Genomic DNA, 25,206 nt, shown 5'->3' on the forward strand with positions numbered 1-25,206 from the left:
TCACCATAAAATGTTTATTTTGTTACAACTTATCATTGAATAATATATTGTTGAGGTATTTTATATGCTCGTTTGAGATGTCACAACATCCATTTTACTCCATCATAATTAAGAAAGATTATAAGATGTAGAATCTTGATGCAAGCTGACTTGGATCACGTCATGAGTCATGACTTTATTTTGAAATTCTGGAAAGATAGTTTTTTGATGATCTGATTGTAAATAATGAAGAGTACCAATTTTAATTAATAAGAGATGAACATGGGAATGAATGTATTCAGCATATGGTACCCTTGCTTACAAAATTGGCGGCTGTAAATGATGTGAATTCAATTTAAGTTTTTGTTTCTTGTTGTGGATCCGAATTACAAATTTGGGAGACTCACGGAACCTTAGGCTTTTGGAGACTAGTTTAATTATTATAATTACACAAATAATGAATGAATGAATTAATATAAAATTGTGTGTTTTGAGAATGGGTTTTCGACGAAGGAGTTCTATGGTAGCGACTCCAATGGTTCACAAAATGTTGGAAGAAGAAGACTCGTTGGATGAGGCCCTTGAGAGAAGAAGCCGTCAGAAGAAGCGTCAATCCGCAGTGGGTTTGACGCCCGTGCGAGATGAAAGTCCGAAGAAGAGTGCAGCCTTTTTGGCGGAGCACTATACGAATTGCATCAAGCTCTCAGCAGAGAACAAGATCAACGTGAAGAATGCATTTTCCCTCAAGCTGATCGACTACATGGCGGAGAAGTTCAGTTCCAAAGGAAAGAAAGGTGTGGACGAAGGGAACAACTTCCAAGCGGCTTCCTGTGCCCTTGACGCTTCCACCAAGATCTATGCTTACCGGGTGGACTCTGTGCATACAGACGCACTCAAACTGGCGGAAGGAGTGGGCTCCACTGCTGAGGAGAAGAAGGGCTCCGGTTGCGATGCTCAAGAGGAGGAAGATGAGGAGGGACTCCTTACTCAAAAGAAGAAAACTCAAAAAAGGTCCAAAAGTACCGTGGAAAAAAACATAAAGAACATCACTTTGTCTAAATTTGAAATGACTCTTGACGTGGATCCACTCTTTAAGAAAACGACTTCTCAGTACGACACAGGTGGAGGAGGAAACTACTTCATCAACACGCTCTTAGAACTAAATGATGATGCTAAACTTGTTTGGGATCCTGATGCTCTTCTCCATCAGCATAATTATATATCCACTCACTTAGAGGACTGGGAATTATCTGTTAAGATATCCAAGGAGTCTGTTGCTGACAGTGTTACCTGTCCGGCATTCGAAGGATTCAATTTTAAAGAATGGAAACTTGAAGAAGATGATTTAAATAGTTCTATTATAGGATTTTCTCAACCCATGACATCCACTCAAAAAGACGATGAACATGCTTTTGATATTAATGCACCCGTTCCTGAGGATTTCGATGACTTTACTGCTGCAGATGCTGTTATTGATAACATTCCGCCCAATAGTGCTGAAGAACCTATTATGGAATCTCATATAAATGTTCAATTGAAGTCTCATGGAATGGTGTTTACAGACAATCTGAGGGAAATTCTTACGTCAGTACCTTTAGAGTACTCCTATTTTGATAATAGTCGAATGGGGTCATTTGCTGGACCAAAACATTGGAAATTTCGTCAACAAACAATTCGTGCAGAAATTGAAGATGATAAAAAACTGAATTCGAAGAAGAAGACTCAAAAAGAGGATCAGCCCTTAGAATTTACTCAAATTGATGAAAAAAGTTCATGTTTGCAGACTGTTTTGCGTCTTATGGGTAAACCAAAGAAAACTACTCGACTGCAACAAAAGACTGTGCAAAGTTGGACTGAAGATAAGCGTATGTGCCCAGAAGAATTGCGCTACAAGGGTAGTGACTTTGTTAATCTAGACTGTATTGATATTATACCATCCAAATTATCAAAAAATTGGAAGTCTGTCCAATCTAATAGAGACCAAGATACATTAGAGGATATTGATAATTACGACTATGATAATCCAAATGATGCTGAAAATTTTTGTCCTGCGGACATGGATACGGAGAATTATGACGAACCACGGACAATGAACAATGATGATCATTCTGTAGAATATGATGGATTGGTCTCAGCACCTAATAAAGTAGAAAAAATAAATATTTCTTACGCCAAATTAGCCAAAAAAGTCGATATGAAGAGGCTGAAATATGTTGAGTGGGATATTTTGCGTTCGGAAGAGGAAGAGAAGGAAAATTTGAATGACAATGAATCCGAAGAAACAACAAGAAAAATGAAAGGGATTAAAAAATTCAGTCAATTATTCAAAAGTTTGGAAACCTCCACACAAATGCCTGTTAAAATGGTTGAAAATCTGAGTGTTCCTCTTGCTTTTGCAGCACTATTGCATCTTTGTAACGAGCACTCGTTGAAGCTGGAAGGCAGTCAGGATTTAAGAGACTTTATAATTTCCCAGGGTTGATGAATATCTACTTTACTCATATGTATTTATATATCTACATACTTATATTTTCCATTTTACTTCATTTGAAATCTTTTTTAAATTAAAATATACTGCATTTAGCTATATGCAATTTTAAAAAGAAATTATCTTTTTATCTTTCTACAGAAACATGGATGAGTTAGAATCCCTAGATGAAAGGAAAAAACCACCAATTCAAAATAAGTCCCTTCAGCGCCGACGATCACTTATTACTTCATCAAATATACCCTTCGAAGATCAATTATCCTTAATAACTTTGGATCTCACGCCTGAAGAACGTTTGAAGAAAATGTTTCGCCTCTGTGTAAGAGCCACTGCTCATTCTCTAAATAAAGATGGAGATGGCGGAGAATTGTTTTATAAACTTTTGTCTTATGAACCTGACAGAATCATAGGACCAAAAATTGAGTCTGTCTTCAATATTTTAAATGAAAAGATAAAAAGTATTCAAAATCACTCCCAGCGATTACAATCTGAGTTAAACGAATGGGACAAGGAGCTTGAGAGTCGACGAAAAAAATATTATTATGCAAAGTTAGAGTGTAAGAGTCACATGGGGAATCCTTCATCCTACTCGTCTACTCTACATGAAGGTGATTTCAACGATGAAATGAAAAAGTTCTTGAATGATACATCCAAAGTAATTTCAATGGCAAGATCTGGTCTTCAGCAGCACCGTCTCCGTTTCAAATGTTATCGTATCCAAGAAAAGAGGCAGCAATTACAATTAAAAAGACAAATTGATTCTGCTGGGAATACCTTAAAACACATTTGTAAAATGATTAAAAATAATACTAACGCCCATTACACAGCAGAGGAAGAAAATATCTATACTCAACATCAAGTCTTTAAGGAATCTATTAAAAAGATTCAATCCTTGGATTAGCATTAGTTTAAAAAATATTGTTCGTTCCTTGTTATTTCTTATGCATTACTATTAAGTTATCACCTATTAAACATACCTATGTTTAAGTATATATATATACATATATAAAAATAATTCAATAAAAAAAATATTGTTTTTATAAGGGTATATATTTACCTGCTTTTCTATTCCTCATAATACTATTATCTTTTTATATTATCTAGAGCCTTTGAGAAAGAGCTATCTAAATTTAAAAATGAATGGTTTTTGGTCGGAAAATGAACTCGCAGAACTTCAACCGAGAAAAAATCCCCCTCCTTCATATGCTACACTTCATGATGCTGTAAGAAATTTTCTTAATTAAGAATCTCAATTGTGTTTTTATGCATAGTATTTTCCTCACCTGACTCTTAGATTCCCAAAGTTCAGCCCTTAGTTCCCGAAATATCACTATTTGTTCCGTCTATAAAAGAATCTGCCTCAGCTGAACCTTCAATTTCTAATGAGTGTCGTGTTCCTACAATTTCTTCTGAAGCTTTCTCGAAGAATTTAGAGCCTCCCGGTTTATCACCACTGAACAAGTCGTCCGAAAATAAATTGGACACATCTTGTAAGTCTGAAGATGTATTGAATATCCTTCGACTTCAAAGTGATCAATTGGTCAAACTTCAAAGTCAGGTCCAAAGACTTTTGTCCATACAGGCCGAAAATAATAAGAAAACTAATTCTTCTTCCGAGAATTTAATTCCTCCTACTTCAGGTATGAATAAAGGAATTCATCCTACTCCAGATGCGAATAAAGGAATTCATCCCCTGGTTCCTAGTGAGGAAACTACAAATGACGTTTATATCTCAATAAGGTCTTATTTTGCAAATGAAACATGAAATATTTTTATCAATATCTATTGAAAACATTACTTTAGGTCGAACACCATCAATGATGATTGCAATGAAGACTCTAATGATATACATATGTGGTAAATATACAATTTTATCTTATTGGTTTGGTTAATCAGCAAATTTATTTATCGCTATTATTTTTTCATTTAGTTTAACACGAAATATTTCTGACAATTTCACTCAAACTTCAGCCCCTTCTACGCCCAATAAAAAACAAGCTGGAACAAATACATCCATGAATTTATCTCGCAGGTTTCACGATGTCCAAAATAGTCAAATAATGAGACTTATCGATGATATAGCAACTAATAAAACTTCCTTATCATTATGCTCTAATCTTGAAATTCTCCAGGATTCAAGAACACAAAGTATACTTTTAGGGGAGAGCGCCAGTAATTATGGAAAAGTTGAAACTTCAAGTGAGAGCAGTTATTCTGAAGAGCAGTTTGAAAAAATTTTGGTATGATTGTTGATTAATGATAATATGTATTAAACTAAGTTTTATTTTTAAACTATATAGAAGTCAAGTACAGCGTCTCTTGAGCCCTTCTCAATGCTCCAATGTATCACCTCTTAATCAGGAAAACCTTTCTAAATCATCATGTACGAATGTAACACTGATTGAGACCGTAGATCGAGTTAAACAAATGGGCGCTAGTTTCTTGAAGCCGTCAGATTTCCTTTCAGACGTGAAGGAGCGCAATCCTGTAGACACTTTTTATGAACCTAAAGCCCGAGAATCTTCATGTTTGGATTCTGTCCTTCCAAATGCTTCCTCTGATGCTAGTCTCATAATAAATACGGCAGCGTTGAAGTATCTAACAGACGATCAATTATCCCATGTTGCTCAAACACGATCGCCTAGAACAGCGGTGGAAGGACTGAATAGGCCCTTTGGACTCTCTGAGCACCATTTATCTTTGTCTACACGTAAATTCCTTCGACAGCATCAACTATTTGATGAGCCTTCCTCTTCAGCTCCCGACTCTTCTCATGAAGAGACATAGTCAACATTAACAATTGATTAAAACAACCCAAGTTAACTTAAAACATTCTCTGCATGAATTTTATTAAAGACACAAATATTAAGTTACAATCGAGCCGATTATCATAGGTCCGCGATTTAACTATTTTAATTCCCTGATTTAAATAGAGAAACTCTCTCCACATCCACAAGTTCCTTTAATATTCGGATTGTTAAATACAAATTCAGCTGATAAATTTGAATCTACATAATCCATTTCAGTTCCTAAAATACTAAGCTGAGCTTTCTTATCTATGAAAATTTTGACTCCGTCTTGGATGACTTCCTCATCGTGCTTTTCTTTTTGTATGGCATAGTCGAGAACGTAGCTCATTCCATTACATCCTCTTTGTTTCACCCCAATTCGGAGCCCGATCTGAATTCATAAAGCTTAAAGAATATTCTATATAATTTTGAAATTCACTCACGCATTCATGGCGCTCCTCAACCAATTCTTTAATCCGACGAACAGCGGATGGGGTCTACAAAAGGATAACATCAATAACCGTCAGTCAATTTAAATATAAAAATGTTCAAAAAGAATTACCATGACTAAAGCTGCTCGGGATGGGATGATCGGCCGTTTCTTCACGGATCGTACCGTCGCTGAAGCCGCAGTACGGATAAAATGGGCACTACTCAACATAATAAATTACGAATTTGATATATTTATTTACTATTTAGTATTTCTACTTGACATTTTATAAAACATTGATTTTTATGTAATTCTATATGATCTGGCATTACGTCATATGAATCACGTGACAGTTTTCCCCTCAACGATAGATGTGGGCAGACGCTGGCTTTAGTAGGTTAACCTTGCTGTAATTAGAAATATATTTTCCATTTTTTTGTAATTTTATGTATTGTTTATTAGTCCTTCTTTTATGATGTCGTCATCAAATAATATCAGCTGAAAAACAAACTGAACTAAATTTGTTTGCTAGCTAGTTGACGGTTACGTTAATAATAAAAAGTGAATTTCCTGGCTATTTGCTATAATTTACTTTATATCTTGGTAGTTTCATGCTATTTAATAAATAATCATTATATGTTTGTACATATATATTGTTTTTTATTTAATGAGTTATTTAGAAATAATAATAATCAAGGAGTCTAGGCCTCTCTAATTTGATGTAATGTACAAATTATAATCAATTACGAATATATATCAATAAAAATTGAAGAATACGATTTTTAAATAGAATTAATACTATAGTACAAATTTACTGGTTACATTGTATTCCATGATGTACAAAATTGCACTTAATTAATGAATAATATATAATTCTGTAGAGTAAAAAAAGATAAATAAATCCTGGCGTTACAATGATTACTAAATTATTTTCACAAAATGTATTATGTATCAATTTCAATTATGATAGTACTATTTTTACAAAATACAAGTAATGATTGTTTGTGATTTAAGGAATTCCTGAGTTCTATTTATTTTATTGCGTTCATTTAGTCAAACTGGACGATTTTTTCGCATATGAATTTGCTAGGTAACATACATTCCTAGCATTTATTGATAGCTAAAATCAATACTTTAAAATTTAATAGATGTAAATGAACGTTTTGTATTTCTCCTAAGTTCAAAGTAAGTAAATATTATTAATGAATATCCCTAAATTAACAACATCCAAAGCGTCATCGTCAAAAAAGCTGCCAACATTCCGACATATAATTGTATTGATCGTGTTTATGTTGTCAATCATTTATGTAGTATGTCGTTGATGGTTTTATTACACATCTGACATGAAGCTAGTAGTACTAATATCAAATAATCTATTACTTATTAGTATTTATAAAAATAATTAAATTTTCTCGCGCCACTTTTTAAAATTTTCTTATTCCTTTTATCAGCTTTGTAGCAGCAGCGAGAAGAATGCGTGCACGCTTCCATCGTTTAGGCAAGCGTTTATGACGTCATGAGAACATATCTAAGCGCATGTTCTCAATTAAGTCAGTCCCAAATTTGCCTTCGTAGCGAACAGGTCGCGTCGCAGGCAAAGAAAGAAAAATTGAGAAATTTCGATTTACTGTAAAAATTCGCGACTCTGCACGTGGGCTCCACTTTTTTTTGAAATATATACAATTTTTATAAACTAAATATAAGATATTCATGCAGCAACCGATCTTGCAAATAAGAGATAAATTATTTACGGGGCTCGATCAGGAATATAATGTAAGGCGCTTTTTTATTTCGATTTATCTGGTCTCTTACTAGTAAAAGGGGAAATCACGATGAGTCACTTGATCACGGAGAAATAAAATATCCGAAGACAAAACACGAAGGAGAAAAGAAAGGGAAAAAGAAGGCTTCTATGGTGTTTTTTAAGTCTGAAAATGTGTGGTGCTTTAGTCAAAAAAAAAGAGTGGAAAAAAGCTGGTAATGAACGAACGATGTGCGGTGAAGGAGACGCAACTCTACTTCCAGAGAAATAACAATAAATAAGAAGAAGCGCTCGGCCTGCGAAGAAAGAACTTATTGGAACTAACTGCCTTGACTCATAGTCTCTCAACAAATGAAAATCCAAGGATTACGCTCGCCGATTCTTCCTTTCCTCCCTTTTCATTGTCCTCCTTCTCGAGCCCTAACAACTGAGCTTTATCAATTCGTACAGTCACGACTTTTTAATTATTTCTTTCTTTCTTTTTTCTCTTTTCTTCTTTCCTCTCTCTCTTAATGTCCCACTCTCCCCCCTCCTCAATCGCACGCACGCACAAAACGACTAACACCACAACTCGTCTTGCCTCTCTTTCCTCTCATATCGTTCTTTCTCACTCTCTCCTTTTATGACTACTTGTCTCTCCTCTTGTTTTATTTCTTGTATACTGATTCCCTAGAATGTCTATTTTCACCTTAAAATTATACAATAGACCTTAGATTATCTTTATTTCTATATCGTTGCCTGCCTTATTGCGGCTGAGGAGATGAACTCCTCAAGGTCACTACTACAGTAATCATAATATGTTGAAAAACTTGATCGCTAGGAATTGCGGGCGGGATGAGGGCCTCTCATTGCATGTATGTAGGTACCCTATTACTGGCTAATACCACTACTACTAGTGAGAGACCATTTGCTTTGAATTCTCTAGACTCGTCTACTTAATAAAATAATGCATCAATTAATGACTGTTTTTATATATCCTCCTTAGGTCGTGGACATGGGCGTCGTCGTGGATGTGCTATCTCAACTCGAAAATTATGCGATTACTAAAGAGGCGTTGGAGGTACAAATATTATATAGAATCTTGTACATACTGTATATATATATCAATGTTAAATGTACTACATTCTCAAATGCGTTAGTTTTGCAACGAAAATATCTGAGATACTGTATACACCAATACATTTTAATGTATATTTAGACGCAACTGTGCTGACTGTATGGAGAGAGAGAGGGAGGGAGGGAGATCATTGGCTGCAGCGGGGTCTATCATACAAAAAAAAAATAAAGGGGGGAGTGACATCTGCGAAAGGAGAGAAACAAACGTGTGCGAGTAATACAGACACGCAATTCACTTGGCAGTGCTGTTCCTTATATTTTATCAAGTTTAATATTAGTGTGTTAGTATTAAATGAATAACAAATATATTTGTAAGTTGGATGAGGTAGGAAGGAGGAAGAAGGGAGGGGTGGGGGGAGGACTAGAAAGACAAGGGGGATATTACTTCATAAAAATAATACATGTACATAACAATATTATGTTTTTAAGTATATGTTATCTCGAGACCTTCGAATCTGTGTTTCCTTCTCTCTGTAATGTAGTAGTGGTAGTAGTAGGATTTCCGCTTGAGGTGTAGAATAGAGTGCTATGTGGCTGACTGATGTTGGACACATACTCTTTTAATGAAGAAAGAGAAGGCAAATGCTAAGTTGATTCTTCTGTATAATACAAATGATCAAACTATTATACTTGATTTGCTGCGTAGATTTGGGTTATGAATTTTTGATGTATGTTGGCAATGCAGGGTTACTTATAACTTGAATAAATTATTTATACCTAAGCAATCATACTAAAATAGTATAATAAACGTATAATTAATTATCCTTCTTGTTTATAACATGTTCCTACCTAGGGCGGCATAGTATTCTTATTATATCAAGTACATAAATATTAAATAGTAAGCAGAAAGTAACAAATGAATCCTCTTTTTAGGCCACCCGACTTGGTAAACACATAAATGAGCTTCGCCGAAAGGCCCAAGACAAACTTCTTGCAAATCGAGCTAAATCCCTTGTAAAGAAATGGCGTCAGTTACTCGTGGTACCCAATTCGACGACAGAGACTCCCCCACCAGGGGGTGGTGGTGCTGGTTCACTTATTGTTCAGAATCATACTACTGCGACTACTGAGAAGCCAACATTGAATGGGGGGTCTTACAACCCATCTTTTTCATCTGTGAAAAATAGACATCTGAGTCCAGCAATTCGACCTCTATCGAATGGAGTACGAAATACGAGTCCTGGGATAATCAACAACAACCATTCACTTCCCTCAAGCGCCTCTACTAGTCCTGGTCTATCTCGGCCTACTACACCTACGACTGCCACCACTCGATTAAATAATAGTAATGGCCGCCCAGTCAGTCCTGTTGTCATTGATTCTGTTTCAAAAACTAACCCTGCAAATAAACGCTTACGGAAGGATTGCTCTCCCAATCTTGTAGTTCCTCCCGGAAAACGGGTACGTGCCAATGGAGACCAGGATTTTCTCCTTGATACGGATACCAAGGACTCATTTGTGAGCGTGGCTGATAGTGATAATGCTGCTAAGCAATCTGTGCCTGATTCTAACAAGAATAGTTTTCTATCTCCTGAGGATGACAATAATGAGTCGAATTCTTCCTTTAGTAAGCAACAGCTACAACGGAAGACTCGAATGCCCAAAAAACTGGCAGAACAAAAACCAGATACCTTGCAAAGACAAATGCAGTCTGTCAGGAAAGCTTCTGGTAAAGTTTTAACCACCCAAGATCTGGTCCAACAGCTTGCTCTTCGATCTCAAAGTCCAGTTCTCGTTAGTAATAATTTAAACGAGAACAATCATCATCATCATGCTCTTCATAATGATAATAACACTGAATTACCTTCCTCGCAACAAGAAACGAATTCCCAACTCATGAGTCGATTCTTTGACTCTCAGGATCGTTTATCTCCACCTGTTAGCTCTTCTGCCACTTCACCAGATCCTATTGATTCTACTTCAAGTACCCGATGCTCATCAGCTGCAGCCTTGCATCCACCATCTAACAACGAAGAGAAGGGGGATGCAGTGGACGCTATACTAAGTCAATTACCTCCTATCAATCGTGAAGAAATTCTAGCCGAAATTCAAAGGGAAATAGCGAAAGAAGAGGATGAAGAGGAGATAGACGGCCTCATACCCATTAAAAAAGAACCCAAAGCGGAAATCACGGATGAGTTAGTTGAAAAATTACATACAGACCAAGTAGAGAGCTTGACCGGAAATTTTGATGCTGAAGGTGCATTCCACGAGTGGCATGAAGTTGTTGGAAAGACGAGCAAAGAAGGAGACTTACTCTATATACTTCCTTATTGCATTATTGATTGAGAATTAGTTGCAGTGCTATAAATAATAATTATGATATAATAATTAGGAGGAGGAGGGAGATTGATTAATTGAAATTATCACTTAATCATCATTAGAATTTCCGTCACAGTTTTTGTCGTCCCCAAGGTTCATAATTTTTTTAGTTAAATTTAATACATTTCTTATTAAATTCTTTTTGCGAAAAAACCACACACACAATGAAATGTTGTTGATTTTCATAGCATTGTCTTATTAGTAGTTTAATTTATATAATTTATTATTGCTTTTTTTTCTTGTTGGAGTTGTTGAAATGATCGTTAATTAAGTATCATAATCATCAAGGAAAATAATTAAAGAAAAAAAACTAAAAGTCTTAAAAACATATTAAAAAACAAAATACAAACTCAAATTTATTTTTCTATTTAAAGGCCCTCTCCCTTACATAATTTTGTCCTTGTTTTGAGGGGTAATAAGTGCTGTGAAAAATGTTTGAAAAATTTAAATTTATTTCAAAATATATTTATATATTAAAATATTATGTAATATTGATGTTTAGCGAGCTATAATTTATGGGAGATTGTGATTTAAAATATGAAGAAGAAAAAAAAAATACGATAAAAGTTTGATATGATTTTGAATTTTTATATGATCGAATAATAAATATTATTTACTAAAAGGCATTCCTATAGTAATCAACCCTTAAAAAAAAATAAGTTTCTTTCATTAAAATAATATGCTGAAGCTTAACTACTGCACATGATGTTAATAATTATCATTATAAAGAGATACCCTTATTTTGTCGAAGGAAAATGTTTCTCTGCAAAAAAAATATATACATGAACCATAATAAACAAGACATATTGGTATTTCCAGCCAGGGACATCAAACTTAAGAGAATAAACCTCTATTCTTGTAACAGGGTGAACTTATCGCAAAACATAATACTATTGATATAGTAATATTAATTATTACTATAATTCAAATGGAATTCGTTTTTCCGAATAGGTATTGGACACGATATGTCTACTCGTTCATGACAGAACGAGAGAAGGGGAACTGAGAAAGAGATAATAAATTAATAATGAAAATTATCCCATTTCATAATTTATTACTACTAGTTAGTGTGGATGGCCGGAGCTCTTCTATCGATCATTCTTGCCGTAAAGCAGTAATGAATTATTAGTAATAATATAATTATTAATTATAGATATATATTCGAAGAGAAGCGGAGACCTATTAAAGATGAAATTAAAAGGTTGCTACCTATGCGTTAATTTGGGTGACGTCATCCTATTAATAGCCAATAGGAGAGCACCTCGTGTATATAAAGTTAACAAATTTTGTTTTGACAGTTCCATTATTTATTAATCATCTCTCATCTGTTCTAAGAAGTAAGTACGGAGAAGTCATGGAAATGAAGCAAATGGTCCAATTTGTGTTATTGTGTTTGTCTACTTGTCAAGCATTGTCAGACTTCTACAAGGTTCTTGGAGTGGATAAAAAAGCATCAGAAAGAGATATCAAAAAGGCCTTCCGTAAACTCGCTCTCAAGTATCATCCCGACAAAAATGAATCACCTGATGCGGAAAAACAGTTTAGAGAAATTGCTGAAGGTAATTTTGAATGACTCTGACCCTCCATATTAGTAGTTACTTATGACCTAAAATCCTGTATTTAATTACAGTTTTCCTTTGAATAATATTATATTAATTTTATTATCATAACCTTGAAATTAGAAATTTAGAAAAGTTTGGACATTGATTCATACATTATTTTTAAATAATATAAGTTCCAACCCAATGTATTAATATTATAAATATTACTTATTATAACAATATGTAAGTGAATCTTGGAAAATAAATCCAAGAAACAGAATACGTGAATAACAAATGATTTCATATCAATGAAATATGATCTTCACTGTTGTTATTATATCCATATCAATTTTCATCTTTTTCAGCATATGAAGTACTGAGTGACGAACAAAAGCGCAGGGAGTATGATATGAATGGAAGTCAACATTTCCATGGACACGGAAGTCGAGCAGGAAATTTCCATTTCAATTTTGAGGAATTCTTCAATCAGTTTGAAGATGACATTTTTGGTGATATTAACATGAGATCTCATTTCTCCTCTCATTTTGACACTCACTTTCGAAGTCACGCTGAGGCTACCGGAGATCAAGGCTTTGCCTTCCCAGATTTTTTCAATGTAAGGCGATATATTTCAATTGTACATCTGATATGACCTTTTTTTATGCAGGACGACTCGGATATTTTTAGTCTCAATGAGGATTCCATGTTTCAAGGTGTTAATAGCAGAACCATGAAAAAAAATGGAGGTAGTTCTAGTAGTTGTCATACAGTTACGCAACAGGTTGGAAATACTGTAACGAGCTACACGACCTGCTCTTAATTTAAAAGTAGGTCTCTATTCTTAAATTTTCGATTCATTCTGTTTTTACCTCTACTAAGATCGGCGGCTACACAAACCGAATCTCTTTCTGTGATTATTGATAAACTTTGCATCTATTTCGTAATAAACAAATATATATTGAAAAAAAAATGTTAGTTATTCGTAGAATGTATTTATCTATAGTGTTATTTTTTTATTAAATTGAATTACATAAATTATATTATTATCTAGAAAATAAATTTCTTATGTTTTTTCCTTCTCTTGCCGATGCTTTTGTTTATGTCTAAGTATGCCAGTGGACGTCAAGTGTAAGAGTTTAGAACAATCATCACAAAAGTATCCATTTTTATTATTTGATGATGACTCCCCTCCTTCGACATTGCTCCTATTTATACCTTCTTTTCTTTTTGATGCGTTATTTTTCCAACAAACTCTATAATGTTCCATTCTTTCAAGTGTGTGTGAAAAAGAAGTTTCATCACAATACACACAGCTAGGGTTGGAAGTTAGTTCTGCAATATTATCATTAAGGGATTCAATGCAGTCGTATGTAAGAACATCATTCAACTGAATACCACCTTTTTGGCTATTTATTTTAGGTTCACCCACGAAGGGGTTGACCAAAGATTCTGGCACTTTCTCATAATTATTAGGTCGATATAGTACCTTGATGTCTCCAGGTAAAAGTCTTCTGATTGAGAAATTCATTTCACTATGATGAATGAAGTCAACTAAATCATCACCAAGAATGAAGCCATCACTTTTCAGATCATCCTGGAAATGTTTGTCATTTCTATCAGATTCTAATTTAGACTTGAGTAATTTGTTCCATGAGTCTCTCAGTATAAATGAAATGACAACTTGGTTTTGAGACATCAATGGATTTGGAAATCGTAGTTCAATCCATGAATCAAAAACTATTCTAGAAATGTATTTATCTGTATCCATGGTCTTTGAAAACAAAAGTAGAGTGGGAAGAGCTGGCATACGCAATGGATTCATAATGTAGGACTTAGTGGTTTCGAGAAGAGACATATAGATTAGGATTTGGTGTTTGGCACTAACTGAATATTTAGATGGAAAGCCAGGGACGGACACGATGTCCAGGCCATCAACGGAAATGAATTCAGGATTATTGGAAAAGTAGGAGTTAGGATGTAGGACATTGAAGGGCTTCACCTATTTATACAAACATTTGATATAGTTGATTAATTAAATGATTAACCTACCTTAGTATGAAACAGCTGGTCTGCTCCCGAGCCTTTCATATTATTAAATTCATCGCTTATCGCTAATTGAGGATACAACCCAGAGGTCAGTATCAACTTTAGAATAGTCAAATCTTTATAAGAGTAAGCTTTTGATCCTTCCATTAGTTCTCTAACTTTTTTGTCATCATGCCTCAGACGAAACTCAATATCTTTTATATCGAAGGATTCGTCTAACTCATTATCCTCCTCAATACCATAGTTTTGTATTTTTAATATCCTCTTGGTTTTATTCGAATTCTCGGACTTGTGCCATTCCCTTTTTAGTGCCCTTAAATGTTTTAGTTCGCCATGACGAGCAGCTCTTTGTATGCTGGATTGACCAGTTGAAGAATTGTCTTCATCACATACAAGCCCGGCATCTTTCAAAATATCTTTAAATTGATTCCTCAATTTAGTCAATTCATAGAACCTTTGTTCTTCAAGTCCTCGAGTTTTGCACCATCTACGACTATTCTCAGTATTTCTAGATTTGACCGTTAGCCATTCCCTATATGAATTCAATAAAGTAATAGGATCTCCATGATCGGAATCGAGATTCTTTCTAGCAGCTACACACTCTTGATTTTGATAAGCATCATTTGTAAAAGGACTTTGGATTGAAAGAGCTCCAGCTAGCGAAAGCACAGATTCAACTTGGTAAAACAATGTACCCATTATTAACATTTTACCAATAGTTACATCAACGGGAAGGTTTGACAACATAGACCCCAATACTGTCAATGTTTCATCCTCATTCATGGCATCTTGCTCTTTTAATGTAATAATAGCATTTTCAAGACTCTCAGGATGGGGAGGTTCAATGAATGGAAATTTTCTCGCGTTTGGTAATCCCATGGATATCATTTGAAGAACAAGACTATCTAAATGGACTCTTTGAATTTCAGGAACCGAAAACTTTGCAAGAGCTTCTTTTTCTTTTTCGGAATATAGTCTAAAACAAACTCCTGGGCCAGTTCTTCCAGCTCGACCTTTACGTTGCTCAGCAGATGCATTACAAATCCAAAACTCCTTGAGACGTCTCATTTTACAATAAGGATCATAGTGCATTTCCTTAACTTTTCCCGAATCTACTACGAATCTTACACCATCAATTGTAATTGAAGTTTCAGCTATATTTGTTGATATAATACATTTTCTAGCTCCTTGAGGAGCATAATTAAATACTTTGTCTTGATCAGCAAGAGACAATGATGAATGGAGAGGTAGTACAATCCATTTACCCCCACTTTTTTCTGAATAGCTTTTGGTTGCATCGGTTATAATTCTAATTTCTTTATGACCACTGAGAAATATTAAGACATCCCCACGATCATCTTTAGAGTACTTTTGATCTATCAATCTTAAAATACGAATATAAGGTGCAGGATTAAGCCCATCTCCTTGTTCAACATCTGGTATAGGAAAATAACGAAGTTCAATAGGATATAAACGTCCTGGAACTTGAATGATGGGTGCTTCTTCAAGCGCAAAATATTTATGAAACAAATCTATATTAATAGTTGCACTCATTAGAATCACTTTTAAATCATCTCTTGCTCGAAGAAGACACTTGACAATACCAAGAAGAAAATCTCCACTCAAATGCCTCTCATGCACTTCGTCCAAAATCACAACATTGTAGGAACCAAGTTTTGGATCTGTTAATACTTGTCTAAGTAATAACCCTTCAGTTATAAAGAGGATTCGCGTTTTATCAGTCCGTTTCTTTTCAAAACGTATTTGATAGCCCACTTCAGTACCAAATTGGTGAAGGGTTTCATACGCGACTCGATTCGCTAGTGCAATACATGCTAATCTTCTGGGCTGCGTGCAAGCAATTTTTTCATATCCAGCTTCCAATAAGAATTGTGGTACTTGAGTGGATTTTCCGCATCCCGTATCGCCAGCAATAATGACGACTTGCTTTTGCACTAAAGATTGAATAATTTCATTTCTATAACCAGAGATAGGAAGGTTAGATTGACTCTCCTTTAGTTTTTTGAGCTTTTTTAGCTTTTCTCTTTGTAAAAAGTCCACATAGAGGGATACAATGTATTGGAACTCTTTAATCATGGACTCTGTTAGGATATTGTAGTCATCCGGATCCTGTAATAAGTAATGATAAATCAACCCAAATAGGATTGATTGCATTAGAGTAACTCCTTAATCATTATTAATGAGATGAATCAAACATCCTACTTGGTATGGAATTCGATTCAGAAGATCTTTAGGATCGCTTGGCTGCAAATCAAAACTGATTCCACTGCGAGGATCAGCGTCTTCCATCCCTTTCCCTTCCCGCCTTTTCTTCTCTTGGAAACATTGATAGGAGCGAAGGAACTTCCAAAAGTCATCATAGTCTTGTGAACCCCGACTTATCAAATCCCTCTCTGTAAAAAAGATTTTGCAAAGTTTGGAGCGACATTTCTCGAAATCAAAAATCCGGCTCGAGCCCCGTTCCCTCCTAATGTCAGAACTTTTTCTTCTCTTGTAAGTCATGTCAGGTTGACGTTTACAAGGGGGGGGGAGGAAAAGGAGGAGCTGGGTTCTAAGTGAGGGGCCAGCGGTTCCGTACGGCTAGACGTCGGTGCATTGCAGCATTTATGTGATGTGATGTGATGGAGTAGCTAGAGAATTTGAAATGGATTAGAAGAGGGAGAGCTGAGAGTTGTGGAACCAATGGGAAGCCTTCCTGAGAAGAACCCCTGGACCAATGAGAAGAGTGTTAATCGGCAAAGAAGAAAAAAGGGGAAAGAAAGAAAGAAAAGAAGAAGTTGTCTGCTGATAAAAAAGCTACTCATCATCGTCCCTTCTCAGACTCTTGCATTTCCACTGGATACTACTAGTTGACATCGCTCCCTTCATTCCCAATTGATCCGTCTCTTCCCTTCGAACAAACTTATTTCTCAATGGCTTCTGCTGGAGGGTAAGATCTCTTTTCCCTCATCCCACACAGTCCTGACTCTAATCCTTTCCTCCTTAACAGAAAAGATGATTTGGCGACGGCCATTTTGAAACCCAAGGAGCGTCCCAATCGCTTGATTGTGGAAGAAGCTGTGACGGATGATAACAGCGTGGTGGCTCTGAAACAAAGCAAGGTGGACGAGCTGGGGCTCTTCCGAGGTGACACCGTTCTGCTCAAAGGCAAGAAGCGCAAAGAGACGATCTGTATTCTCATGTCAGATAACACTGTGGACGACGGAAAAATCCGTATGAATCGTGTTGTCCGTAACAATTTGCGAGTTCGTCTTGGGGATATTGTCTCCATACAGGTGAGTTTCTTTGTCTTTGAATATGCTTTATAATGATACTATGTAGCTGAACTCCCTTTAACTGCAGGCTTGTCCGGATGCAAAGTATGGGAAAAGAATTCATGTCCTACCCATTGATGATACAGTTGATGGCTTGACTGGTAATTGGTTTGACGTCTTCCTCAAACCGTATTTTCTTGAAGCTTACCGTCCTGTACATAAAGGTGATACTTTTATCGTAAGAGGAGGAATGAGAGCTGTTGAATTCAAAGTCGTGGAAACGGATCCTGCCCCCTTTTGTATTGTGGCCCCGGAAACGATCATTCATTGCGAGGGTAACTTGATGTTATGATTAATAACTCATTTCCTAGTGTTCTTCTTTGGTAGGTGAGCCTATTAAGCGAGAAGAGGAAGAAGAAAGCTTAAATTCCATCGGTTATGATGACATTGGAGGTTGTCGAAAGCAATTGGCTCAAATTAAGGAAATGGTTGAACTTCCACTTAGACATCCAAGTTTATTCAAAGCTATTGGAGTAAAACCACCTCGCGGAATCCTCATGTTCGGACCACCTGGTACTGGAAAGACCCTTCTTGCTAGAGCAGTTGCAAATGAAACTGGTGCTTTTTTTTTCTTGATCAATGGCTCCGAAATCATGTCCAAATTGGCTGGAGAGTCTGAATCAAATCTGAGAAAAGCTTTTGAAGAAGCTGATAAAAATGCTCCAGCTATCATTTTTATCGACGAATTAGACGCTATTGCTCCCAAAAGAGAAAAAACCCATGGTATTATTATTATAAAATAACTTAAAACGATTAATTATACAATGGTTTTATCTAAGGTGAGGTTGAGAGGCGTATTGTTTCACAATTGTTGACCCTTATGGATGGTTTGAAGCAACGTTCAAATACAATTGTAATGGCTGCAACTAACAGGCCTAATTCAATTGACCCTGCATTGAGGAGATTCGGTCGATTCGATAGGGAGGTCGACATTGGTATTCCTGACGCTGTTGGAAGACTTGAAATTTTAAGAATTCATACCAAAAATATGCGATTAGCGGATGATTTGGATCTTGAAACTGTAAGTATTGTCTTGTTTTTAACACAATATTAATGATGTGCATGTATAGTGGTAAAAATAATTATTTAATTTTTATCTCATTTCTAACAACTTAGATTGCGGCTGAAAGTCACGGACATGTTGGAGCAGATTTAGCGTCTTTATGTTCCGAAGCTGCTTTACAACAAATTCGAGAAAAAATGGATCTAATTGATCTTGAAGATGACAGTATTGATGCTGAAGTTCTTAACTCTTTAGCAGTAACAATGGAAAATTTCCGTTTTGCTATGGCCAAATCGACTCCATCTGCTATTCGTGAAACAGTAGTCGAGATACCTAATGTTTCTTGGGAAGATGTTGGTGGTTTGGAGAAGGTAAAACTGGAATTACAAGAACTTGTTCAATATCCCGTTGAACATCCTGAGAAATTTTTGAAATTTGGTATGCAACCATCCAGAGGAGTTCTTTTCTATGGTCCACCTGGTTGTGGTAAAACTTTGTTAGCTAAAGCTATAGCTAATGAATGCCAAGCTAATTTTATTTCTATAAAGGGCCCAGAACTTTTGACCATGTGGTTTGGTGAGTCTGAGGCTAATGTACGAGATATTTTTGATAAGGTATGATAATTAATGTATTCCTTTTCATGTTCAGTAATTCACCATTTTTAATCTAAGGCCCGTTCTGCTGCTCCATGTGTCTTATTTTTTGACGAACTCGACTCCATTGCTAAGTCTCGTGGTGGTAGCTCAGGTGATGCAGGGGGTGCTGCCGATCGTGTAATCAATCAAATTTTGACTGAAATGGATGGAATGGGAAGTAAGAAAAATGTATTCATTATTGGAGCAACAAACAGGCCAGACATTATTGATTCTGCTATTTTGCGTCCTGGTCGATTGGATCAGCTTATTTATATTCCTTTGCCTGACGAAGCCTCTCGTGTCTCCATTTTAAGATCAAATCTCAGGAAATCTCCCGTCGCCAAAGAAGTAGACTTAAGCTACTTAGCTAAAATGACCAGAGGTTTCTCTGGAGCTGATTTGACAGAAATTTGCCAAAGAGCGTGCAAACTTGCAATCAGAGATAGCATAGATGCTGATATTAAACGCGAGAGGGATAGACAAAGCACTGTAGGTTCATTTTTATATCCATTTGTCGGAACGATAATAATTGGTTTATGCTTTTTTTTTAACATTCAGGAGGGAGCACCTTCAATGGATACAGATGAAGAAGATCCTGTCCCAGAAGTGACAAAAAAACATTTTGAGGAGGCTATGAAGTTTGCTCGTAGATCAGTGACTGATCAAGAAATAAACAAATATGAAATGTTTTCACAAACTCTTCAACAGTCAAGAGGCTTAGGAGGCTCAAACTTTAGGTAATTACTTTTTAGCAATATATTGCCATTTGATTAAAATATGCTATTCTTTTAAGATTCCCCAATGAATCTGGAGTTTCTAATACTGGGGGACAAGTGAACTTCGAAGAAAACGATGATGAGGATTTGTATAGTTAATATTGGAAATTGAGACCGATAATTTTTTGAATATATTTAATTTTAGTACAGAAAATGCTGTTTTAACTTTTGTTAAAAGAAGACTTTAATATAAATCCATGAATAAAAGTTCTGTATTGTGGTGTTTGAAATCTTTAATTTTTGATTGCAAATAAAATGTATGAATATTACTAAAGTAATATATAGGATTTAACTTTTCTCTTTAAAAATATTTTGTACTTCGAAATATATACACCTTAATTGTAATCTATTTGTTGAAGGCTCATATTATCGTAATTATAAACAATACATCACCTGTTTTTGAAAAGGAAAAACCCACAATTATCATTTTTTTAATGATCCATTTTGCTTCAGCTATGAGTGCTAACAAATGCACATATATGGAACTCACAAAATATAATCTTTCAATTCCTTAATATTAATAACAATATACTTCTATAATTACAATTGATCTCTTTCATTTCATAGATTGCTTAGGAACAATCTAACTGAACATAATATGATGTTTCTGTAGTTAAATACTGGAAATAATCGATTTCGAAGTTCAAGTAAATTACTTTTTTCCCTTTATTAAGTATGAAAAAGTGTAAATTTCCTCCTCTTCTGTAGCAAATCGTCACTTGTTTGTATGTTTCTTTTTATCAACATTTTAAAACATAGTTCCTGTTGCACACATAGGATTTAAATTTAAACTATGAACATTCAAATCGACTTTGTGCAATCTGGACCTGTATGTTTATTTTAATTTAACTACATAATCATATGGATTCAATAGAGCTACTTCGGGACCAAATACTGGAGTCTTGTGTCTAGTAAATCTACTCTAAAACGACTCAGACAATTAAGTAAAAAATAAAACATTTCTCGGTTTCGCGTACTCGACTTAAATTTAAGCCGAGCTTGTAATTAAGACAGCTTAAATATAGTGACGTCATAATTTCCTAGCATAAATCAATGTTGAGTTTGTGCAACCAGGCTTAAGTGTGATCTTAATTAGAAAAAAGTAGATACAATTGGTAGCAGATTACATACACAATGTCGTAACTACAAGAGGGGGGATGGTGGTGGTGGACAAATTTAAAGTTTATTCTAAATTCTGGTGCTTACCAAGTTTATTTTTAAATATACTCTCCATCTAGAGGGTTGTAATAATACCATAAATGTTAAATAATTTGTCTTTTCAGTTAAAAAAGTTTTAGGCTTTTATTAAAGGAAGGAATTTATAGTTTTTATGCAAAAAATTAAATATTTGAAATTTTTTTTTCAAAGAATTTAATTTTTCAAATTTGTTTCCAAAATATTTTAATTTTTGGATTTTTTTTTGCAAAAAAATTCCAAAAAACAAGCCCCTCTAAAAATATAATCCTGCGGACGCCCCCGTCATATAAAGTTAGAGGTGCACGAATAATGATAATGGATATTTTTATACCTAAAAACAAGATTACTTTATTAAAAAAAAAAAAAAATAACATAAAACGACATTCAAAGTATCCTTGAAAACCCAAACTTAGCAGGAGTAAATTTTGTTTCAAAAGTTCTTTTACTTTTCTAAAACTAAATTAATCTCATAATATAACTTATAAGACATGTGACATCTCTTTAACTGCAATGATATTTATTGTCCAAAGAATTGTAAAAAATCTCAGGCATGGCACTTCTCGTCTATCAACATATTAACGTATAAATCTTTTCTTATAATATATTTAAATTAAAATTTCACGGGATACACTGTATATAGTGGCCTGATGTATATCATAAACATATTTTGATTTAAGGAATAACAATGTAGTCATATTAATGAACTATTGCAGGCATAGCATCTACCATGTATACAGGTAGTCTAGGAGCCTGCCACGGAAGATTTCACCCTATAAGGTACAGAGCGTTTGACCACCCGACGTTACTTATGTCACCTCGAACATTTTTTTTTTTTTTTTTTTTTTGTCAGCCTGACCGCCCCTGCTGGGGTTGGCCTCCAGACCACCCTGAAAATAGCCTCTGGGTGGAATTTTTTTAACCATAAGGTACAACATGGACAAAACTTGAACCAATGTATAGTAAGTGCTATGTCAGGACATAATAAAAAACCAAGACTGACAAAAAAATTCGGAGGTCAGACCCCCCAAGGTACAATAAAAAACCGTGAAATTTACATTTTTTTCATCCCAAAAAAGGTACATGGACAAAACTTCCATCAATATATAGTACTATATCAGGACATCATAAAAAAACTGACAAAAAAATACTATCGTAAAAGTGGGGTTTCAACCCATAAAGTACATAGACAAAACTTGCATCAGTGTATAGGACTATTTCAGGGCATTATAAAAAACATAACCGTTAACCAATTTCTCTCTAGAAAAATTAAGTCAGACCACCCTAAAAGTCCCCCACCTTCTAAATTTAAACAATATGTTGATAATGCTTTATCAGGACATTATAACTTTGCTATGGATAGTGTTAATTTAAAATCTCATCTCCACTGTCTTCTCTTTCCTCACTAGTATCGTCATATTCGTCAACATGCACTTAAAGAAAAAACACAAAATAAATAGAATTTCATCAAGATCATTTTCTAAACAATGTTATCCATTTACCAGTTTAAAATTGAGATAAAATGTAATTTTGATTTATGTGATATTATTAAGGATTTTAGTTGAACAATATTCAGGCATGATCATTACCAGTTTTTAAACTGAATTCACCCTTTTTATCCAATATATAAACAGTTTATTTTTTATTTTACCCATTAATGGGGGGGCCTCCCATTAATGGGTAAGAGATTTGCATCTGTTCAAACAACATCTAATGATTTTGGAGAAGAATCGCCCTCAAAGCACACCAACTGGTAGCAACCATTTATATTCTTCCATCCATACTCTTGGGGGAGGTAATTCGGCTTGGGTCGATCTAGTTGCAGTAAGCCTGTACATATGTGATTTGTTCCTCAGTTTTCTTTGGTTTGAACTTGTCCAAAAAAAACTGGAACCGCTCTTCATTTACAGATGTTATTTTCTTTTTGGTGTAATTCTCGCACACAAACTTTTCAACAGCGGCAATAGTGGATATGTTGATTTCAGATACAAGTCCAAGCTGGCTAAAAGCTGACTGTGCTTCTTTGTTTTTCTGGAGGTACTTTAGTGGTATTATTTCCCCCTTTCCATTAAATGACGATGTATAGTCTCATGATAGGCAGGTATTGATTTGTATAATGTATCGTCAAGTGCTGCATGCATCTGAGTTATGCTTATATCACTGAGTGTTGCTATTTTGTAATCCGGCTTCTATCCATATCTTCAATGAGGAACAGCAGCCCATGCCAATTATAAGACGATCGATGTCGGATGTGCGGATAACAACGTTGTTTGGAGACGGCATGTTTACAAGATGTAAAACATACGACTATCAGCTTCTTCATGATCGCTGCACAGTCCAGCTTTTACACTTCTTCCATCGACAACTTTGTAGCTGTAGCATGTATCTCCTGAATTAGAAAAGAGTGTTTTCTGTTGTAACACACAAGCCAAACTATAATTTTCTCAACTGTCGACTAGGAACTTGATCAATGACTCTTTAAAACTGGTATTTCCGAGGGATTGAATCCAGTTACTTGGGTGTTTCTGCGATGGTCCAGAAATATAGTATGCAACAAAAGATGAAGCTCTTGAATCTCTATCGCAGTCCTTGATTGATGGATAATAACGTCTCAACAAAAATCTTCTAAATAAATAAATTAGAAACAAAATTATAAGAAAATTCCCTTTCCATTCATTTCGAACCTCTCCAGAACTTCGTGGCATTTTAAGAGGAGTCTGTCCAGACCAGTTGGTATGCAAGAGGTCACAAAATTCATTATGTAAATTATGTCTTATATTTATTTTACCATTTATAACATCTTGATTTAAATCATCCCACCCTGCTATAAAGGTACTCCTAAATCTCTAGACTTTCTTAATCCATTAGAACTGAAAGTTGAAAAAGGAGGTTAAGTTATCACATTTCTCCGATGTTATAAGTATGATTTAATAAACTCACGGTAAAAATGAAATCCAATTTGTATTGGTAACAGGTTAGATATTGGCACGTCTAAGAATCTACGAACAGGCACTAGAGTTAATTTTTTTTTACTTAAATAATTGAAATATCTATATAGATACAAGTCATTTTTACTTATTTTAATGATTTTAACAACAATAATTTTTTATTCTAATATCATAAAAATATTTATATGATTAGTTCACACTCTTGTTGTCAAGATACTAATATTTTGGTATCGATTTCGTTCCAAAGTATGTATCGGTAATTCAGTACATTTCTATACTTTTATGATTAATAAAAAGCAGAATTAAATACTGTTTTCAAAATTGCAATTTGGAATGGCTTTTAATGTATCTTTTATTTATGAAGAAAACCTTCTATATTTAACAATAGAAAGGTTGTAGTAAATATGTCATTTTAAAGGAGGTTACCCAACGAAGAATTTGTGTAATAACAGTTGAGAAGGAGGATAAATTGAGGGCTGAATTAGAATATAATGGAGAAATAGAAGGGCTTCTTCACCTCATCTGATAAAAATATGTTACTTATGAGTTATGACTCATAACTAATGCTTTGGTATTAGTACCTCATAACTTATGAGGTACTAATACCAAAGCATTAGTGAGCGGGAGCGCCCACATTGCTTTGAATTAAACTATTTTAGAAGAATGATAAAATCGCTCGAATTTTCACTCATTTATATAAATTTGTATTACTTTTGCCGTTTCCACCTCTTATGATATAACACCCAAAATTTGAGGGTTAAAGAATAGTTTTAAAAATTGCAAGAAAAGACGGTTGAAGAAGTTATGCCTCAATATAAACAAGAATATTTTTTCTATGCTGT

General features: G+C 34.8%; 7 protein-coding genes across 10 annotated transcripts; 5 read left to right on the forward strand and 2 right to left on the reverse strand.

The window, feature by feature from the left end:
* The first annotated feature begins 68 nt into the window (after positions 1-68).
* barr (non-SMC condensin I complex subunit H) lies at positions 69-2,611 on the forward strand. Its single transcript, XM_040708287.2, has one exon. The coding sequence runs from the start codon at positions 476-478 to the stop codon at positions 2,459-2,461; it is 1,986 nt and encodes a 661-aa protein (XP_040564221.1). The 5' UTR covers positions 69-475; the 3' UTR covers positions 2,462-2,611.
* A 923-nt stretch (positions 2,612-3,534) lies between these two features.
* On the forward strand, positions 3,535-4,815 carry LOC121114347 (uncharacterized). Its single transcript, XM_071886904.1, has 4 exons — positions 3,535-3,690; positions 3,762-4,207; positions 4,271-4,324; positions 4,398-4,815. Exons 1-4 carry the CDS (start codon positions 3,604-3,606, stop codon positions 4,711-4,713), a joined length of 903 nt encoding a protein of 300 aa, XP_071743005.1. The 5' UTR covers positions 3,535-3,603; the 3' UTR covers positions 4,714-4,815.
* A 471-nt stretch (positions 4,816-5,286) lies between these two features.
* MagR (Iron-sulfur cluster assembly 1 homolog MagR) lies at positions 5,287-7,636 on the reverse strand. Of its 2 annotated transcripts, XM_071886905.1 has the most exons (4): positions 7,499-7,636; positions 5,819-6,184; positions 5,700-5,753; positions 5,287-5,647 (listed from the first exon to the last, which is right to left on the reverse strand). In XM_071886905.1, the coding sequence occupies exons 2-4, from the start codon at positions 5,915-5,917 to the stop codon at positions 5,393-5,395; spliced, it is 408 nt and encodes a 135-aa protein (XP_071743006.1). In that variant the 5' UTR covers positions 5,918-6,184; positions 7,499-7,636; the 3' UTR covers positions 5,287-5,392. The 2 variants fall into 2 exon arrangements, with proteins under 2 accessions (XP_071743006.1, XP_040564233.1); XM_040708299.2 differs by lacking the exon at positions 7,499-7,636 and having other exon boundaries at positions 5,819-7,246.
* On the forward strand, positions 7,240-11,370 carry LOC121114346 (uncharacterized). 3 transcript variants are annotated; one of them, XM_040708288.2, is made up of 3 exons: positions 7,240-7,459; positions 8,434-8,508; positions 9,438-11,370. In XM_040708288.2, the coding sequence occupies exons 1-3, from the start codon at positions 7,397-7,399 to the stop codon at positions 10,851-10,853; spliced, it is 1,554 nt and encodes a 517-aa protein (XP_040564222.1). In that variant the 5' UTR covers positions 7,240-7,396; the 3' UTR covers positions 10,854-11,370. The 3 variants fall into 3 exon arrangements, with proteins under 3 accessions (XP_040564222.1, XP_040564226.1, XP_040564225.1); XM_040708292.2 differs by lacking the exon at positions 7,240-7,459 and adding an exon at positions 8,098-8,306; XM_040708291.2 differs by lacking the exon at positions 7,240-7,459 and adding an exon at positions 8,098-8,302.
* Positions 11,371-12,132: 762 nt separating this feature from the next.
* LOC121114350 (dnaJ homolog subfamily B member 9) lies at positions 12,133-13,502 on the forward strand. The gene is made up of 3 exons (XM_040708297.2): positions 12,133-12,445; positions 12,793-13,043; positions 13,095-13,502. The coding sequence occupies exons 1-3, from the start codon at positions 12,241-12,243 to the stop codon at positions 13,245-13,247; spliced, it is 609 nt and encodes a 202-aa protein (XP_040564231.1). The 5' UTR covers positions 12,133-12,240; the 3' UTR covers positions 13,248-13,502.
* LOC121114340 (probable ATP-dependent RNA helicase DHX34) lies at positions 13,400-16,996 on the reverse strand. Its single transcript, XM_040708279.2, has 3 exons — positions 16,697-16,996; positions 14,477-16,603; positions 13,400-14,426 (listed from the first exon to the last, which is right to left on the reverse strand). The coding sequence occupies exons 1-3, from the start codon at positions 16,994-16,996 to the stop codon at positions 13,491-13,493; spliced, it is 3,363 nt and encodes a 1,120-aa protein (XP_040564213.1). The 3' UTR covers positions 13,400-13,490.
* A 216-nt stretch (positions 16,997-17,212) lies between these two features.
* TER94 (Transitional endoplasmic reticulum ATPase TER94) lies at positions 17,213-20,567 on the forward strand. The gene is made up of 9 exons (XM_040708285.2): positions 17,213-17,423; positions 17,484-17,769; positions 17,837-18,083; positions 18,136-18,531; positions 18,588-18,829; positions 18,925-19,425; positions 19,483-19,935; positions 20,005-20,183; positions 20,240-20,567. The coding sequence occupies exons 1-9, from the start codon at positions 17,407-17,409 to the stop codon at positions 20,319-20,321; spliced, it is 2,403 nt and encodes an 800-aa protein (XP_040564219.1). The 5' UTR covers positions 17,213-17,406; the 3' UTR covers positions 20,322-20,567.
* The last annotated feature ends 4,639 nt before the right edge of the window (positions 20,568-25,206 follow it).

The sequence above is a fragment of the Lepeophtheirus salmonis genome, chromosome 3 (assembly GCF_016086655.4).
Source record: "Lepeophtheirus salmonis chromosome 3, UVic_Lsal_1.4, whole genome shotgun sequence".
Classification (NCBI taxonomy): Eukaryota; Metazoa; Arthropoda; class Copepoda; order Siphonostomatoida; family Caligidae; genus Lepeophtheirus; species Lepeophtheirus salmonis.